The following is a 14,851-nucleotide window of genomic DNA, read 5'->3' as shown; positions in this document are numbered from 1 at the left end:
AATTAGAAAAGACATTGTTAAGAATAACCCTGTGGAACAGGAGAATATTATGCAAAAAGGTGATACAGTGACAGCAGAAGCCAATAACATTTGGCAGATAAAGGTCAATCTAACAACAGTGTAAGGCATGCAGGCACAACACAGGGAAGCACCCACTGGTTCACCTACCCAGAAGCTGCCATAAGTAGGTGGCCTCTCTCAGCCTATAATGAACACACAAGAGTGGAGATTTAAATCTGAGATTCTGTGGCTTTCTCTATTGCAATACTGAGGTCCCCTATAAAGATGGGAAATTACAGGAGTGCTTACAGAGTGGTTTCAGCTATTTATGAAGCTGAGACTGTATCAGTAGAAGTGCTCAAAATCCAGCCCCTCTTCCTCTAAACAGAGATTGCCGTTCTGAAAACATAGCTCCTCACACCAGAATTCAGGAATCAAAGGTTTGTGCTGAATGTACCTCAATACCACCAACAGGCATGAATTTCCTGAAGAACTCCTATCCTCATATTTGACAGTTCAAAAGCAGCTAAAAACACCTGCCCTTTCATTGTTTTTTTCTCTTCTTTTTTTTTTTTGTCTGGTTTTGCACTGGCTGCTTTTCCAGGAAAACTGAAACAATTTTGAAAATATAGGTAGATCACAGTATCAAATCTCAGACAATAGTACAAAGACAGTACTGATTTCTAACTATTCCTTCCGTTTCGGCCACTCACCTCTTCCAGAAAGTTTATTCTGCTAGTCAGGATTTCTTCCATTTCTTGCATCTTCTTTTGCGCCCCTTCTTTCACGCGCTGTATTTCGGCATCACCACCCTGGGCCAAGCTTTCAACTGCCTTACTGAAAGACCATAATATAGATAGAAATCCCGTTGCATATCCCAGTGGAAAACATTTAAAGTGCAAGTGGCTGATAGATTACGCACAAGCAAGTGTCTTCCACTTTATCTGTATCTGCTTGTCACTTTAAGGTTAAATACAAACATCTGCACACCATACAGCAATTTTGGTGGTATAGTCAGAGTTCCACACACAAGCCTTGTCACAGTGGATAAGGAAGCACTTTATCTGTATGATGAAAAAGTGTAATATTTCCTTCATATTTTTAAAGCTTCCAAATACAGTATCAAGCCTTTGGTAGAGTTGTATTTTCTACAGAAAGCAGCATTGGAGTAACCTAAAGACACGCAGCTGCTGAGACTTCTCCAATTGTCTTTCCATAATACTTTGTAAGAAAAGAACAGCTAGTGTTTCCTTACTAAGCAAAGGATGACCACTTGTTTATGATTTCCCCCTAAATTTTGCTTCCTATTATGAACTCGTGCAAGGTTCCATTCAAAGCCCAGCAATACCTTTTGACAGCTACCTGGAGAGACTGAACAAAAATTAATCTGGTCCTCAGGATTTACTTGAAACTAGGCCTCTCTGAACTACTGAAAAAAGGCTAATTGGTAACAATTCAATGCCATGTGATGTAGGCCACACAAAGAAAATTCCATTGAAACTGAGGCCCATATAGCAGTCAGTAGCTGTCAGCCACTGCCAGCTTGGGTTAGTTTTGGACCAGACATCTAGAAGGAAACAAACAGGCTATTGTCAGCCTTACAGTCATCCATTCCCTCCCCAGAGCATATTCCACCTTGCCCACGCATAAGGCAACGTAGCACTACCTAATTCTTAAATAAGTAGTATTTATTTAGAAAAAAGGTTTTAACAGAAAAGTGGGAAATTTAAGTGCATTCATTTTTATAACATTAAAAACCACAAAATTCATTCTAGATTATTTCTGAACTGCGCTCTCAGCCTTACTGAGAAGTGTTTTGTGTACTGTCTTCCCAATCCAGTGCTGTAAAAAAAAAAATTTCACCTGTTCAGACAATTAAGCTCTTAGCTTAACTTCTACAACAGGAATGCTAAACCATTCCCAACTAGGGGATCATTTATTTAACTGAAAAGTACAGTAGAAGGAAGGATAATATCAAAGTCTCACCATCCAGTATAACTACATTAACATCACTGTGCGTTCAACAGTTCACACATGTAACAAATGAAGCAATTTCTAGATAAGCACCCTTAAAATGCTACTTTGAGATCCTTATATTCCTAAAACATCAGGAAAAAGCAAACAGAAGCAAGATCTTGGAAATCCTAAGTAACAGACGTTGAGAAATATACTAGTACTTACGAGGCTTTGATGAGTAGTTTCTCTCTCTCCTGCAGATCATGCTTCAGACTTTCTATCTCAACTTTCAGCTCGATGTTCTAGGACAAAAGAATGAATGTGTCTGGAGAGAATTCAGAGGTCACCCTACCCAAAAGTTATTGGCAATGTACAGATTACTTTTTGCTTGGACAGCAAATATAAAGTGTCATTGGGCTAAGAATAGACTAGAGACATTTTAGCTTTTAAAAGACATATTTTGCAAAGTTCAAGAGTTTCAGAAATCTCAAAAAGCATTTAGGACCACTGTATCCAAGCAAGACAAATCCCCTACACGCACGCATACACACTTAACTACTATAATGGGGAGTAGTGCAGATCAACTTGGGAGTTTCTAGGGCTTCCATGCACAGTTTTCCTTTGAGCTATGAGATACTTGCTTTTCAATTTCTTTTAAAAAATTGATTGTATCAACTACCGAGGTTTTTAACAATCTTAAAATTATTTGTTATAGCCTGAGAAAACTACTCATGACATAAGCACACACTGTACAAACAACTACCTGGCCTGCAAGTTGACAGATGCCATTTCAATACATTAGCAATTACAAGACAGACACCAGCGTAGAAGACCAGGACAGAAGACCAATCAGCAACATTCAGTTGAAACCACAACCTAGCTAAACATCAATGTACTTAACTACTGCGACAAGCATCAAGAGAGACTTAAGTTTCCATCCTATTACAGAAAAGAGACCCGATGCAAGCATCTGTTATAAATAACATGCTACTGCACTATCAAAATGACTTCTTTTCCCTTCTAGAATGCAGGCACCACCAAAGGGCCTACGAAATGCTTCCAATCATCTGTAAACCTGAAACAACGAGGATACAAGACATACCACTTGACTCAAATCCTTCTTCCAACTTAAAAAGATACCAGTTTTTTCTACAAACTGACATAGGAATCAAATAGATTTCCTGAATCCTGTACAAATACACATTCTTTCAATTTAGAGCAATAAAACTAGAAGCTATACACAACCCTAATACAACTTTATCTACATGCTTCAAAGGAAGCAACTTTGAGCTGGAGTGCCCAAAAAACCTCCAAGTAGCTATCCTGACATCTGATAAACCCAGGAAAGAATAGAGGAGTGAACTGAACTGCCCAACAGTAGAAAGCAGAATAACTACATACCAAACTCAGGGGAAGCGTGCTGCTGCTTCTATTCCCCATTCAGTATATGATTTCAGTAGCACAACTACTGAAGATTCATAACCACTTACTGGAAACATAACATCTCTTAGTCTGTCCCATAACTACGGACACTCACGCATTTGAAACTAATTTTTCCATACCTTATAAAGGTCATTTTAATTTAGTTATTACTGAAAAGGATTAGGCCAGAATAAAAAAGTTATCATACCAAAATTTCCAACAATAAAAAAGACTCAAAAGTTGAGTAAAATCGTTAACCTCCCCACAAAACAAACTCTTCAAAAAGATATATAATTCTATTAAATTATTCTAAATGCATACAATTTTGTATATTTCTTCAGTGGGACCATCAAACTTCTGCTGCATTCGCTCCTCCAGAAAATATATACGAAGCTTCAGGTTGAAGTTCTCTTTTTTCAGATCTGTGATTTGCTGTGAAATAAGAAGGAAAATGAGCAAATTATGTCATGTGTTTCAGACCAAGTAAAATAAAGAGTGAAAACTGCTATCATTTGGTTTTGCTCTCCACAGTGCAAGATTAGAATTCAACCCACTGGACTTGGTTAAACAGGTACATATGTGTGGGTGATATACACACACATATATTCAAATTGTGAAGCATATGATACCCAAGTCAAAATGAAACATCCTTCCCTCCAAGATAGTGTCACCCAGGGAGCTGCAAATAGTCCAAGCCCTTCAACAGGTTTCCACCTTCTCCAGCTTCAGCACGTATCACAGAACATATTTTTCTACCACCATCCCATCCCAGCCATAACATTTTTTTCCCCCCATCTCCATTCCTCACCTGAACAAGAAGAAATCCCACTCCAGCCTACCCCTTCTGAATGTTTTGGGGTTTGTTTTTGGTTTTGTTTTATTTAAGATATATAGGCACATTGGCACACACATAACCTTTGTGTGTTTGTGTAAGATGTTATCATTCAGCTTGTGTTTATTTTTAGCCCTGCAAAACTCTAAGACACTAGCACTTAAGCAAATAACAATTATAAAATAGTATTGTTTAAAAATGTATAATACATACTGTTGTGCAGACAGCGCTCTTTAGAATAATCCTTCTTTAAGTAATAAAACATTTTCTGACTTTACACAAAAAGAATCCAAGAGAGTTTTTAAAATCTAAAAATATTAAGTCCTCTTTCTTCTGTAAAACAGAACTTGAACAAAATATAAGGCATCACATTGAAACAGAAGTATTTTCTTGGCAAAAGCTTGGGCTGGTAGCCTTATTCATGGGAAGAACAGCCACAAGCACAAAAGGCATGTGAGCCCAATCGAACAACAATAAAACCTTTATCCCATCCCATATTTCACAGTGCAATTCTTTGTGAAAAAATTGCTTATGATTTTTAACCTTCTTAGTAGAAGCAGTAACATAATTGATGGTTTCATTAAAGAAAGGAGTCTCCTTCTAATTTTTTTTTAAGAGACTAAGCATAAAACATTCATTCAAATAAGACTCGTGTCCCCTGCCAGATGCTTTCAGCAAAAGAAAATCTAATATGTTACAGAGCTACTAATAAAATATTTATGTAGGCTTTTCCAGAACAGTATAGTGCCACTTGTAAAAATTATTAGCAATACAATTCTTAAAATATTTGGCTTGTGAAACCTAAGACTATTTTCAGAACCTGCATCTGCAACCAATTCTTCAGTTTAATAATCTTTGCCCAGCTAGATGCCTCGTCATTATTCACACAAGTAAATATCATCCAAGCAACTGAAAATACGCTTGACTACACAAACTTTGTGGCCCATTCACACATCCTAAAGAAGCCTGTCTTTAGAAGCAGTGGCAATACATACATTTAACGTCATCTTTGTTTCCCTACAATTCCAATTGAATGACCACAAACAGTAGTGGATATAAACTTGAACTATGCAAGTTGTAACTGTTTAAAGCATGATACCTCATGAATATCACAGAGTACCTTGAGTAACTGGAATGACTATTTCGGAACATTCAAATAGATGTAAGTATGAAAACAATGCAACTTCATACTTCAATTCAAGTCACAGAGCCCAATGCAGAATATTACTCAAAACTGAAATCCTTATTGAGAATAAGCAAAGAAATTAAAGATTTCTTAAGTGAAGCAAAGCTGCAGAACTGGGATAGATCCTGCATGTCTTGCTGGCAAGTTCAGCATTATGTTCAACTAGTGAGAGCAGACCTTACAGAGTTTGGTTTGGTTTGTGCGTTTGGTTTTGGGTTGGGGTTTTTTTTTAAGCTGTCAGTAGATCATTCCTAATAGCTAGTCTTTGTTTGTTCATTCAGAGAAAGTCCAAGTGCCAAAGACACTCTGAAATTGTATCAGTTAAACTTCTAGTCAGTCTTCACACATTCAATACATTTCTGAGTCAAAAGGAAAAAATGATTTCAAAAGAACTCAGCATTCCTCAATTCTACTCATATGTATTTCAGTGGCAATAGAATTAAACCAAAGAACTTAAGGGTATGATTTTCAAAAGGCAAACAAAACTACAGACTACACAATCATAAACCAAGAAGTGAAATGTCGCCTCTAACATTCAGTTTCTCAGAGGAAAGTTAATTCAGGCAGACGACAATTAAGAAGTTAAAGCTTAATGAAAGACAACCTGTAAAATGTGAAGAGGTTCACACTACAAAGGAATTTTAATGGCAATCCTCTAAACTTATGCATTTAAAGACTCGGCCTTAATTCCTTTATGCATTTTGATTTCTGTATTTAAAAAAGGAATGAAAGAAGAGAAATAGCAGACACTTCTTGAAAAAACAGGACAATGCAATACACTCTACACAGAATATTCCCCAGAACGGACAGCATGGTAGCAAATAATACTTGCCTAGCTTGGTTTAGCTCCTTTTCAAGCCTGCATAGAGCCACTTCTATGCAAAATGGGATCTGTCAGCAGAGGCTGTGCTTTCACAGCACAACACAGTTTTTGCCAGCAGAGGCCATTCTACAAGACAGCAAAACTCTAACTAAGTGGGTTTGGGGAGACAAGAAAAAACCCACAAATATTATTACTTAGTTCCCTAACTTGATACCAATCATCTTTTCTATTGATGAATATCTAATAAAACATAATGCGGTCCTCAATTAAAAATGGCTTTCACTTTGCCCATGTAATTACATTTTCTATTACAAGGTGGTTTCCCCTCCCCCATATTGCAAGAAAGTGGGACACACCATAAATACTGAAAAAAAAAAAAAAAAAAAGAAAATCTACATCTCTAGCTCAGCATCTTCTCCAGGTCTAAACATAAAAGGACCTTTTCTACACGGATCCACCCTTTAGCCCAGTCAAGGATCATTACATCCATCCTGTTCTCTCTGAGCTGCAAGGCAAGGAGCCCACTCTTTTCATTACTTCCTTCTCATATCCTGTATAAATAACATAGCCTCAAAAATCAGCAAATCCATGCAGTAATATATACATACACACAAACCATCTCCAAGCAGGAAATATCAGGAACTTTACCCGTTAATTTATATTTGTTTTAAAGTGGGATACGAACAGCCTTACGATGTCAGTCCAAAAGCACATCTAAACGCAGCTACTACTGGATGCTTGGTAAATCGTAAAAGGACAAAGAAAGTAAATGCTCCCTTTCTCAAGGTTAGCCTTCCAGCTACTAGCAATCTTCAAGACTCAAAAACAGAAGTTATAGAAATATCTCTATGTTTAATTGTGTTTAATGGATTCTCCTTCCTTCACTTGAATGGACTTTTGAGCTTCATTATACTGCTGGCATCCGTAAAAGCCCGTGAGAAGTTTTACAGCTCAGTTTAACATAAGGGGTCCGCATGTAGCAGGAAGCCAGAGACCCTTTCTCCTCTACATCACACAGAACAAACAACAATAGATTTTTCCTCCCTTCTACAACTTCTTCCCCTGTGCAAACGAACACTGCAGATAATAAACTACTTGCAGAATGTATATTCTAGACTGAGGTCTTTGGCACATATCACAGTAAAAGATTTTAAGCACATACTAATGCCAAGGCAGTGCCTTTCTACCCCAGCCAATACACAAAAACAAAAGAGAAAGTGAAATAGATACAGACTGTAAAAACATCCTTCACCAGCGCTTTCCAAAGCAAGCTTTAAATTCTGAGCTTTCTCCTCAGAGGGATATAAGGTCACAAGAAACTGAAAGAGTTTAGAAGAAACTCTCATTTCAAACATAACAATGCGACAAAAGGTAACAGCAGTTACAGAAGCACATTAAAAACTGCAGACACTTGAACACACCCTAAAGATAGCAAGCCACAGCCTTTATTTGCAGCAGTCATCTCAGAGATTTTTGACTGCTTTCCCCTCTACGGTTTCTTCACGCAATCATAAGAACTTGAATTAAACAATTTAAAGCTTTTTACAGGGGAGTTGTCCTGCAACACAGGCATATCCCAACCAAATCATCATTCAGCAGTTATAAACAATTGGCTTATTCAATTTAAATAACCAATACAATTATTAATTATTAATTATTACACAACTATACAATTATTAATTAAGAAAAAAAATCTAATGTTTTCCTTTATATTCTAGTAAGTGCCAAAAGCAGTTTTATCTACAGAACTGTCACAATGATACTAGATCTTTACAACAAGAGTATTCTAAGCACAGTCGTACATAAATATAAAGGTAAAAGGTATTATACAGCAGTCGATGAATTAAAAAGCCAAATCCTGTACTAGTCTAAACGAAAATAAACTTGATGCTTCCCTGAAATAAATCAATTGCAGACTTGCAAACCAAGTCCTTATGTTTCTGGTGATTGCATGAACTTTTGAGCAGAGAGTGCCAATTTTTGTTTTGCAATTTAAGAGCAGAAGTTGGCTAGTCTCAACAACAAATTTTTGCCTCTCTTTTTGAAAGCGATACTTAAGAAATGGAGGCTTAAAGCACAGACAGCCAGCTGGTCACACCTCCAACAGATCTGTGTTGATTGACTAAGAACCTAACCCAGAGAGTCAATACTTTAGCCAGCACGTTAGAAATATCTTGGCCATACATCTGTCACCGAGTCTTATATTAAAAGTCTGCTTACGTTTTCATAGTCCTTCATGGTCCGAGCTCTAGTTGGTGAGACTGTATCTTCTGCCACATCTGGTAACACTAGACATTTAAGAAGACAGAGCAAGTTCAGACAGCGGAATCTCTAAGCTAGGCTTCAATTTGGAAACAGCAAAGGCCTACGTTAATCTAAACATAATAAAAGTACAACACCTTTGGGGAAGTGAGGGAGGCATTTTTTTGCCCCTTGCTTACATCACGTGTTAGTGCTACTAAGTAGTTAGTATCTAGATTTCTTTCTGATCACAGTAAGTCGTCTATCACTTCAGCTCCCAAATTCCAACATCACCCATTTAAACCAAGATGTACACTGAAATTAGGCTATGCCAGGTGCACTTGCAAGAACAAGTCCTCAGAGCAACTACAAAGGACTCCCATATTAGAATTAAGTCCTATTAGAAACTATTAGAAAGCAGTTCAAATCTTTCAGTATCTTACTGGTCATTGGACAGGCTTCCACCTTAGACTCAGGGAAACCACGGACAGAGGAAATGGCCAGTATCTATGTATCTAAAATATAATCCCTCCTGAATGTACATGTACTTAAAGTTCTGTTTGCACACACATTCTGTAACAGCCACATTTAACAGGACTGCATAACTTATTTCCATTCAAATCTGCGAGAGTAAACTTTTAATCAGAATAATGAGATTGTATAAAACATGTAGCACATACATCATCCTAAATGTAAAGAAGAGGTACTAAGGACTCAGACTGACTCTCATGCTAACTAAATGAAAATATTTCATTTAAAGTAGTTCCAAAATTGTTATGCAACTATGCAGAGCAGTCTTTAAAATAACCCAAAGAATACCAGTCAGTGGTTCTTAAATCTTGACGTTCTAAGTGATTTCACAAGACAGCTTTCCTAGAGAACGTGCAGAATACAATAACGTTATTTTGCAGCACTGGTCTGTTTCTTGTATTTGCTTCCTTTCGTGAGCAAACAGATCTTCCTGGTAAACCATCTAATTTGTCTTAGTTTCAGTTACCTACTTCATCTATACAATGAAGTCAGCCAAGTTACGTTGCTGGATACAAGCATGCATAAAGAGAAATCAAAAACATACACCTCAAATTTACATAACAGAACATGGAACAATTAACAACACAGATAGAAGGTTTCAAAATAATACTATTCAGCCATTTCACTTTAAAATAAGTGTTTCAAGCAAGTCTCCCACACCTGAAGACGAACATAGTTACATGGTCATCATACAGAAGAACATACTGAATTACAGCTTCTGTTCAACAGGAACTAGATAGGAAGGCTTCTTAATGCACAAATAGATAAAAGCAAAGATACTGCGCCTAGATCAGGTCTTCGGGCAGGAAGTAACTCTCAATAGCTGAACTGGAACACCTCATGATACACAGCACGCAACTTCCCTAAAACTAAGCAGAAGATGAAACAGTAGTATCGCCTTGCTGGATGTTCTAAGTATTTTAAGTACAGGCTCCGCAAAACCGCTGATCGTCTTATGTAAGACTCAGAGCCATAATGACCACAGGGAACAGAGCGGACAGCAGCAATTGCAGGAATTGCTGCCGGTTTGTAGTCTGAAAAAGCCGTGACTTACAAAAAGCTGCATCACTTAAAGACATTTTCTGCCTTTTTTCCTCTGGCATGAGGGTTTTTCCTCAGCTTCCGAGCCCCTCGCGAAGCACCGAGCCCCCCGCAGAGGCGGGCGGGGCTCCTCCGCCAGCAGGGCCGGCGCGGTGAGGGGCTCGGCCCCCCGGGCCAGGCGGGGAGGCGCCGTGCCGGGCTGCCGGGGCCGCGGGGGGCTAACCGGGGGGCTCCCGCTCGCGACCCGGCCTTACCTTCCTCGCTGGCCGGGCCGGGCTGGGGGTCCCCGCGGGAGACGTCTGGCAGCCGGGAGACACTGACGCTGAGGAAGGAGCAGGACACCACTGAGGAGCCGAAAGCCCAGGGCGGTGTCGACCCCCGAGACCCGCTCGGGGCCGGCAGGCCCAGCCCCGCCACACGCACCGGCGGGGAGGGGGGCGGCGGGCCCGGCGCCTCAGCCCGGGGCCAGCCCCCGCCCAACGGCCCCGCCCGCCTACCTGCCCTCAAACACCACCGGCAGCGTCAGGTCTTCCCCCGGCAGCGAGTCCATGGCGCCGCCGGCCGGCGGGAGCCGCCGGCGGCCAGAGCTCCGGCTCCTTTGTGCGCGGTTTTGGCGGTTTCGCTGGAATTCAAACGGCCGCAATCGCTTCCGCCATCTTTGCGTCGACGGAGGTGAAGCCGCTGAAGCCACCGCGGAAGAGCGTACGAGGCGGGCACAATGGAAACTGAAGGGAAGCCGCCATGTTTGCTGCGGGCGGTGGCTGAAGTTGGGCTGGCAGGCGCTGGCTGGCTGAGGGCAGAGTGGGGCGGGGGATGATGGCGACTGCCAGCTGGGCAATGGGAGAGAAAGCCGTCGGGCGCCATCTCGAATGAGGGAAGCGACGGAGACGCCCGCCAGCCGCCATCTTTTTCAAAGCAGGACAGGCGACGATGTGAAGCTGTCATCTTGACTGAGGACACAGCGGGGCGTTCCCGGGCACAGCTGCCATCTTTGCTGAGGGCAACCGGGGCGCCCTCCTCCGAGTCTGAGGCGAGGCGCCTGAAGGGCCCGGACGAGGCGGGAGCTGGGGCGGGAGGACAGCGGGGCGAGGAGGGTGGCGGTGAGGAGCGGCCCCCGCCTCTCCCCGGGTGGCTTCGGGCCCTGCTCCAAGAAACACGCGTTTGGAAGAGGCTTTTGCTGGGGTGCGCCGGGACCCCGGGCTCCTGCCAGGCCTGGCAGAGCCGCTGGAGCTGATTGTTTCCATGTCCTCCAGGCGCCAAACCATCAGACTTGGAGAGAAAAATAATTACGCTTTCGTTTCAAATTCTAGTCACTATTCTTTGTAACTGGCAGGGGTGGAAATCTGGGAAGCCAGCTGCTATCATCATCCGCCCTGCATTGAAACAGGCCGATTTTGAAACGATCGGGGTTTTTTTGTAAAGCGAAGATGTAAGCATTGCAGTTTTCCCTCTTTTTCAGGGAGAAAATGCAATTGTGTTGAACATTTCAGAACATCGACAGTTGGAAATGCTAAACTGAATTAAATACTGCCATTGTTTCCCCTTCTGGACGCCACTGTCCCTGGGGGTGTGCGCAGAGCAGGGCCCCCCTGCGGTGACCGTGCCGGGAGCAGGTGGAGCTCCAAACCTCACCTTCCTCTCATGCTCTTCACCCTCTTTAATTCATTATTGGAAACCTGTGTGTAGGATTGAAATACTTTCCTGCAATATTTACAATCTCAGCTGGGGCATGGTGCTAGGACTTACTCTCAGCACTACCTGTAACGCAAGAAAGCTCCGTTCCAGCGAGACACTCGCCTGGCTCTTGCCCGCAGGAGTAACCATGTGCTTAAGTGTTAGATTTGGTTTCCTCTTCGGTACCATGTGTCACGTTTCACTTACTCGCTATGATCTGGCTAGAAAATAGGACGTGGAAAAGGGCTGACCATGGGCCATGGTAATTTTGTGGGTTTATTATTCCAAATTGTCACGGTGCCCCGTTAGCTCCATTTTCTCCAGGTACCTGCTCCAGCTCTACTCTCTGTTAAAAACAGGTGAAAGTTGTAAGCCTGTAAAATGCCCTAGACTGGTGGTAGCAGCCATTGCAACCACTGGATGTGTATGGTCACGGTGGGCTTCCCATCCCTACTTCTGTCTTTCAATTTTGGGTGTACAAGTGCATGGCGGAGCAGCTGTTTGTGCCCCAAACTGCCAGGAAATGCCAGGAAGTACTTGGCACAACTAAGCTCTTAATCTCATCTGCTATCCAATTGGACACACCTGACGCTTTGCACTTGGGATCTGACGACCCTTAGAGATGTCTGGTCCCTTCGACTCCCCCACTGCCCTTGGGAGACGTTTGTCACCTTACGTGGCCGGGTCCCCTTTTGCAGCACCTCACCTTCTGCCAAGCTGAAATTAAGTTTGCAAAATCAGGTCTGCCATATGGCACCAGGATCTGATCAGCCAGTCTGAAATGTGGCTTCACATGTTTACAGAGCAGACCTTCATAAAATGAAGGAGCCCACTTACTGAAAGGATACCTATTTGCTCTTGTTTAAGGTTACAGTAAGGTGTTACGTATTTGATGCATGCCATTAAATCAGCATCCATCAGCCACAAGTACAGCGCAAATCATTCACTGCTTGTGTGCTATGGGCTGGTAAAGCACCTCTGTGTCTGCAGAGCCACGGTTCATGTCCCGACATACTATCTTTAGAAAGGAAGTCAGCAGGGCTCTCCCTGCTAAGTTCATCGCTTCATGAAATGGTTGTCTGATGGACAAAGCCATATAGATACATACATGTATATACACACAGACATGATGGAAAATTTCCCTGGGTTACTGCACTGCCCAATATTTTAAAATCTCCAGCAGCACCAAGAAGCTGCAAGGGGCAGAAAGGGCTGGGAAATGTATCGTTTAGAAGCAGTTAACAACTTGCCTTCTGATAATCTGCTTAATGTTGTTTAACCTTATCTTAATTAGTAGTACATTTGGGGAGATTATACTAAATCCTCGTACCAGGAAGCCAGATTGGAATGGCGCTTTCCTACTTTACAAGGCAGTCTGAGATCCTTACCACCTCGGAAACAAAGTACTAAAGGGAGTCTAGGAGAGAAATACTTACGGTGAGTGTAATGGTATGGATGAGTTGACCACAAACTCCCAAGGAGCAGGATGAAAGCCAGCTGCTCAGTGCACTGCGCCTGAAGTGCGGTGGCGGCACAAGGACGGATGTCACCGTCAGATGAGCACGGGTCCTCCTTGCCGTCCTGTTCTCAAGTCCCTACTCTGGGGACCTGGTTCGGCATTCAGTTATGCCTCCTCCTATTACAGTTCAGAGCAAAACTCCTCCTAAGCTAATTCATACACAATCAAACTGTTCTGCTAATGCAAATCAGGTCTCAATAAACTCCCTGGAATTTCACCAGTGTGGCCCTTGCTTATATAGCTCTGGCTCAGTTAAACATTTGAATGAACACTTAGTTTTAAGTGCTCGCTTAATTGATGCTGACTTACCTCTCTTCAAGTTCTTTGCTTAGTAAGGGCGAAAGAGTTAGACATAACATTCAGCGGGGAAGACTAGCCTATAGCATTTGTATTTGCTTCTGCACCAAAAAAGTCAATTTCCTAACACTGACAAGTGAGAAAGAAATGCGAGTTTTCCGTAGGTCCTTTTTCAGACACTACCAGAACTCTTCAAAATGGTTTACGCCACGGATGTGGATTTCAGAGTATCTGATAACATAAATTGCCTTTGAAAGACCCATTGTGGTCATGAAGAAAAATCTGATACAATAGCCTCTTCCAATTTCTAGCTTTGCTCTGTAGGTTTCATTTTTAACGACTGCATACATCTCTGACAAAATATGTCTATGTGAATATTGCAGACAATAATGGGAAAATACGCATTGACTGTCTAGCTACCAAACATGTTAATGAAAATAGCTGAAAGCTGGAGTGGTTAATAAGCAGATACAAGAGATCATAGGGCTCATTTTTTAGATGGATTATCTGACACAGAATGTCAACTGGACTTATGAATATCTGATGGTAAAAAACATTTTTGTGCCATGGTTCTCATCTCACATACAGGCGTATAATGAAGGAATAATTCTCTTGGAACAAATGTCATTACTGGGATGAGATCAGATTCAATCCTTTAGGTTTCGATCCAGCTCTGGTTGCTATCAGTGGAAAGACTCCTGCTGAACTTTAATGAACAAAAAACAAATGCAAATATCCAAGTGGCATAGATACAAATTATATACATTTATTTTTATTCATTTTAAATAACATTCTTCTGTATAAATTCTGACATATATTCAAATCATACACTTTTTTTTTTTTAGAAATGCATTTGTAAGCATAGCATATGCTTAGGAGACGCCTTATTTGGATGTGTAGTAAGACTGATGGGTTTCAGTTGGGAGCAAGTACAACTTTTAAGGCCCACATTTTTCTTATTTTAATCCATCCCTCTGACACATGAAGAGCAGAGTCCTGTGGGAGCTCATTTTAAAACTTCACTTTAAAGAGAAACATATTTTTAGGATTCAATCTTATACCCTTTATTTAAAGGAGACTGTGCAAACTTTCTGCCACGTTTACAGTGCATGTAACATTTGAGATAAAGATGCTGTATAGCAGTGGTTCACTGGCCCAGGATACCCGAAGGATGCTGAATACATCCCTTCCTCTTTCATAAATGGCTTCCAGCATGCTAAGTTTGCTCAGTCTGTCCAAGGGAATTACCATTCCAATGGATGACATCTCCTGACAGCTCCCCAGGGCTAGCGCTCCACGCAGTTATTTCTAGCTACAGTGGTTCATAAG

The 14,851-nt window shown here is 41.5% G+C and overlaps 1 protein-coding gene across 9 annotated transcripts in view; it reads right to left on the bottom strand.

The window, feature by feature from the left end:
* CDK5RAP2 (CDK5 regulatory subunit associated protein 2) overlaps window positions 1–10,911 on the bottom strand; it is an 88,770-nt gene extending 77,859 nt beyond the window's left edge. For 4 of the 9 annotated variants that reach the window (XR_012676755.1, XM_075170410.1, XM_075170411.1 and 1 more), the window contains exons 1-6: window positions 10,530–10,778; window positions 10,287–10,354; window positions 8,440–8,507; window positions 3,700–3,810; window positions 2,182–2,258; window positions 714–837 (exon numbers count right to left, since the gene is read on the bottom strand). Coding sequence is in view for 5 of the 9 variants with exons in the window: in XM_075170410.1 (XP_075026511.1) it covers window positions 714–837; window positions 2,182–2,258; window positions 3,700–3,810; window positions 8,440–8,507; window positions 10,287–10,354; window positions 10,530–10,582 (501 nt within the window). In the remaining 4 variants the exon portion in view is untranslated. Of the gene's footprint in view, window positions 1–168; window positions 275–309; window positions 513–713; window positions 838–2,181; window positions 2,259–3,699; window positions 3,811–8,439; window positions 8,508–9,696; window positions 9,797–10,286; window positions 10,355–10,529 lie in introns of those variants that run through there. The other 5 variants (XM_075170414.1, XM_075170418.1, XM_075170412.1 and 2 more) reach the window with 5 other exon arrangements.
* Window positions 10,912–14,851: the final 3,940 nt, after the last annotated feature.

This window comes from Calonectris borealis, chromosome 21 (assembly GCF_964195595.1).
Source record: "Calonectris borealis chromosome 21, bCalBor7.hap1.2, whole genome shotgun sequence".
Lineage (NCBI taxonomy): Eukaryota > Metazoa > Chordata > Aves > Procellariiformes > Procellariidae > Calonectris > Calonectris borealis.
Note: the sequence above shows the minus strand (reverse complement) of the source record. Positions and strands in the feature narration are given on the sequence as shown.